General features: G+C 32.6%; 1 protein-coding gene across 2 annotated transcripts; it reads left to right on the top strand.

The window, feature by feature from the left end:
• Window positions 1-1,893: 1,893 nt before the first annotated feature.
• On the top strand, window positions 1,894-4,100 carry LOC111241276 (transcription factor MYB14-like). Of its 2 annotated transcripts, XR_002667174.1 has the most exons (4): window positions 1,894-2,134; window positions 2,225-2,354; window positions 2,477-2,676; window positions 3,960-4,100. XR_002667174.1 is itself a non-coding variant. In XM_022778599.1 (3 exons), exons 1-3 carry the CDS (start codon window positions 2,002-2,004, stop codon window positions 2,511-2,513), a joined length of 300 nt encoding a protein of 99 aa, XP_022634320.1. In that variant the 5' UTR covers window positions 1,894-2,001; the 3' UTR covers window positions 2,514-2,837. The 2 variants fall into 2 exon arrangements, 1 of the variants encoding a protein (XP_022634320.1); XM_022778599.1 differs by lacking the exon at window positions 3,960-4,100 and having other exon boundaries at window positions 2,477-2,837.
• Window positions 4,101-5,112: the final 1,012 nt, after the last annotated feature.

The raw sequence follows: 5,112 nt of genomic DNA, 5'->3' as shown, positions 1-5,112 counted from the left end.
CCAAAACCGAATCTGGGTTGTTGCTTGGTTCCATTTTCATCCGTAAGAGGAAAAAACCACGGTGAAACGATAACTAGGCAACGACCCAGGGTCGTTTTTGGGTTGAAATGAACAAAAGAAATTCACTAGACGCCGCTTTTTCTGGGAGGCAGCTAGCAAAGGGAGAATGTGTTACTACGTTACCCCAAGAAAGGAACAAAACTGCACTAAAACACAACACAAAGAAAACAAATTTAATCAGTTGAACCAGAAGATATAATCGATGAAAGACTGACAAAGATTAAACGGTAACAATAAAAACCACACACCTGGGATGCAAGAGAGAAAAAGGAGAGGAGGAAGACAATGACGTTATCAGAAACAACAATGCAATGCCGCAAGAGATAAAACGAAGAGGTGTCGTAAGCGAGAAAAAGAAGAGGTGAAGCAAGAGAAAAAGGAGAAGAGGAAGACGCGATATCAGAAACTGAATGCCGCGAAGAGTCTGTGGTTTATTTAAAATGAAATGGGGTGTCGGTTGCTCCAGAAACCGATGTCTATAGTCACATAGGCATCGGGTATCTAACTAATATGACGTTCAAGTTAACATTTAAACTGACTTTTTGAATACCCATTAGATGTCAGTTTCGAGGGGATCCGATGTCTAGGAAGCTGAACCGATTGGCGTTTGATTTCCTGTCAGGGATCTTCACGACAATAATGATGAGGTGCCGACGTCTATAATAGCTTAAACGTCGGTGCCCTTCTAGCCGACGTCTATGTCCCTCGAGTTTGGTGAACATAATTAATTACAGGCACATAAACATCGCTTCCCCTCAACACCGACGTCTAAATTGAAGAATTTTTTTCTTCTCGCCTTCTAGACAGGCCTTAGACGTCGTCGTTTGACTAAGTGACGTCTAAGCGCCTGAGAATTAGGTGAACAACATTAATTGCAGTCCAGTAGATGTCGGCCCCGTGAACACTGACGTCACTTGACTGTCTTATCACCTACCTTAAGCAATTAGACGTCGGTTTGCGACAGTGGGGACATCTACAATGTCATAGACGTCGCCTTATCTTGAAACTGACGTCTAGTTTACCAAACTATTTACGATAATGCCACCGTACAGTCATAGACGTCGGGTTATCAGGAAACTGACGTCTACTGGATGACGTTAAACAACATTTTTGCACTAGTGATTGTTACAACATTGAAATACTTTGGACTATTATAAATCTGATTTTTTGATTGTATTAATTCTAAGAAGTTTGTATTTGATATCAAGCACATATAAACCTGCCATTAAAAAGAATCGTACTATTTTTTTATCAGTTCATAACATCTATAGAAAGTGAACTTTTTAAAATTAAAGTCCTTACAGTTTAAAAAGGCTGGATCATATATATATAAAAAATTACTTTTCAAACTGGTTAAAATATCAGTTGGTTTAAAAAGTCTCGATCATATATATATTTATATATAATTTTGGTTAAAATATCATGGTTTCAACTTTTTCAATTGGTTTTCTAACTAGTTTAAAAAGTTTAATACTTTTTATACTCTATGTTTATGAACCGATTCCAAAACAAATTTAAAAACTCTTTTTACTTTATTTAAAAAGACTTCAAGTAGTTTTCAGCTTATCAATATTATTGTTGTTGTTTTGTTCTTAACAAAAACATGGGAACATCATCAGACTAATGATATCTTTTTCTTATTCAGCTGAATTGTCAATTTGATCACATACTTGAATCATAAACAGTTTAACAATAATCTTTTGTGCACCGAAAGCGCAAGTTGGATGAGACCTTGTTCCTGGAAGATGCTACCTAATGCCACTATCTCCCCATATTATATTATAATGTGAAAGGAAGACTATAGAAACAATTTTTGACCTTGCAGGGAAAGACTAGAACCTGCTAAGAAGGACCCTTATTCTGAACTCACACCAATCTCTGAATACACAGAATCCATACACACCTTTGCTTACTATCATCTTGCAACTGTTTCTTACAAAGATGGTGAGAACCCCATCTTCTAACAAAAGTGGACTGAGGAAGGGTCTTTGGTCTCCCGAGGAAGATACCAAATTAGTTGCCTATATTACTAGATATGGTCACAGGAATTGGAGCCAACTTCCCAGGTTTGCAGGTACATATTTCAACGCTTTCTAAAAACTAAATAAGCCAATAAATTTTTATAGTAAAAAACTCATTCATTACCTTTTGCATTGATTTTTAGGTCTGGCAAGATGTGGGAAAAGTTGTAGATTGAGATGGATGAATTATCTCAGGCCTAACGTCAAAAGAGGCAACTTCACTCCACAAGAAGAAGATTGCATCATAAGAATGCACAAAAAACTTGGTAACAAGTACGTATCATCACTTCCTTATGCTGTAATACAATGAAATCTGCCCTCATATCAAAATACCCACCATTCAAAATGGTGTTACAAGTTCTTGCTCAATAACGTGAATATTGAAAACATTGCAGATGGTCTGCTATTGCGGCTGAGTTACCAAATCATTAAAGAATAAGGAATCCATGGACTTGGTTCCCAACTGTAATGGTGCTGCTGTTCCTTTTCCTGCTACTTCCCAGATTACAAATAGTTCATCAGCCTTATTCTCATTCTCGTCACTGTCATCCTCCAGTAAGGAGTTTTCCTCAGGGCCATGTTTTCCTTAATTAAGGTGAATAACCATTTGTTTTAGTCATAAACTGTTTAGTGGACAAACAATGTCATTATTTTTTATCATGAACTCATAAAGTTTACAACTTGTTTAACTTTTTTAATTGAGGTTGTTTATGTTGAAAATTTCACGTTCATTCTAAATAAGACTTTGTAGAGTTGAATTAGCCTTACAGCGTAAAGAAACTTTAGTATATCTCAACCAGAAAAGATAACCATCTACTTTAAAATTTGATTTTCTATCTTTAGTTTCATTGAATTTTCAACTAGTTCAATATTATATATATAACTAACTATCTTTTCTTGTAAAAGCTTCAGATATTGAATAAGAATTATAAAGTATTTGTAAAGTGATTTTTTTCTTTTTTTAAGTTTTATTTTGAAATTCTTTGAAATTAAAGTACTGATTCTCCTCAGTTAATCTCAACTGGGATGTTTTGCATTTCTTATCTTTTGTATTTTCCTTTGATTTCAATTTCAAGTATAGTTATTGTTATAACTTTAATTCTGGCAAATTACTGTGTTTTTATTTTAGCTTGTTCTGAATTTCTTTCTCATATTCATGTGCTTTCTGAATACATTAAGCAGAGCTCAAACATTATCCATTCATGTTCTAAATTAGAGATGAAGCTTAATTATATAATTATGATCTTGTAATGATATTAAAACTTAATGCTTTTAATGTCTCACGATCATCCATCATCAACTCTATACAAGTTCTAATAGTTCAAAATATATGAAATCCTTTGGAAAATGTTTTATTTAATCTTGAAAAATGATTATTTAATGTTAAAAAATAATTATTTGACAAATTTAAATTTTTTATATTTATTTAATATTATTCTTACTTATTTTTTATTTTTTTTTAAAAAAAATATAAAAATTTACATTTTTATAAATATTTATATTTTAATTCATTTTATCTTTCAAATTTTAAAAAATAGTTTTTTTCTTGTCAATTTCATATTAATATCATTAAATGTATGTGATAGACGGTTTGATAATTATTAATATTATATTTAATTGTAAAAATATTTATAAGGAGAAAAAAAATTAAAATTAATTATTAAAATGTAAAAAATGATATTATTATTTATTTATTATTATTATTATTATATTATTATTATTATTAACATTATTATTATACACTTTTATCTTTTTTTTTTTACGTAATTTACCTAATTTAAAACTGGAATTCATTACATTGGTTCATTCTCTTTTTGGAAATTACGAAACTACAGAGGGTAAATATGAGATTTCATTTTAATTCTCTTCAAATCGCAGCTGATCAGCGGGTGACAAAATAATAACTGATCCTGTAAATCAGTCCATCCAATTCCTTTCAAATCACTGCAAATGAAGGTGTTTTCATTCAACAATCCGTCTGCGCCATTCACTTGAATAGTAAATTACATCTAAGTGAACACAGCATTAAAGAGCTTGGAACTTTTATCATTCACTCCTTTATCTTAATATTTTTTTCATAACACTTTGTAGGTAAATTACGAGAGTGTGCACGATACTTGTAACATCTATCTTCAAAGGAGTAAGACCAACTTTACAACTTAAGTCAATATTTATTGAATATCATCATCATTTAATCTATTTGAAAACTTAACAATATTGATATATATGATTAAGTATTTTTAAGCTTTATCAGTTTTATCAAAATTGATATCTTTCTAGAACAAATTATTACAAAACACATCATGAATGATGTTTATCAATAATCAAATGCTACATACTGAAGGTCGAGTACTAAAAGTTAAGAGTTGCATGTCAAAGGTTGAGAACTACTTAACGAAGGTTATGTGGTACATGTTAAAGGTCAAGTGTTCCCTGTCAAAAAANAAGTATTGTCTATTGATGGTCGTGTGTCTCTTACCAAAGGTTATGTGTCACCCGCCATAACTGAGTGTCGTCTACTAGTACCTAACTGTCACTTGTCGAGGGTTGCATGCCTTCTACCATTATTGTGTGTCGCTTGCCAGAAATAATAGTGAACTACTTACTAAACGACCTAGTCGAGTACGTGTTGGCCTACAACATCTGATGGTATATCGCCTGTTACATAACTCAGCAAAATAATCTAACTAATCATCATCTCATTCAAAGTAAGTGGGTCCGGGGTCGGGGGGTCGGCGGTCACTAGGTCACTAGGTCGGGGGTCACGGGGTCGAGGGTCGGGGGTCACGGGGTCGGCGAGGTTGGGCGAATAATTTAAATTCTCATGAGAAATTCAAATTCTCATGAGAAATTTCAATTCTCAACTCATGAGAAATTCAAATTCTCATCTCATGAGAAATTCAAATTCTCATCTCATGAGAAATTCAAATTCTCAACTCATGAGAAATTCAAATTCTCATCTCATGAGAAATTCAAATTCTCATCTCATGAGAAATTCAAATTCTCATCTCATGAGAAATTCAAATTCTCA

This window comes from Vigna radiata, chromosome 2 (assembly GCF_000741045.1).
Source record: "Vigna radiata var. radiata cultivar VC1973A chromosome 2, Vradiata_ver6, whole genome shotgun sequence".
Classification (NCBI taxonomy): Eukaryota; Viridiplantae; Streptophyta; class Magnoliopsida; order Fabales; family Fabaceae; genus Vigna; species Vigna radiata.
This window is presented reverse-complemented; position numbering and strand designations above follow the sequence as displayed.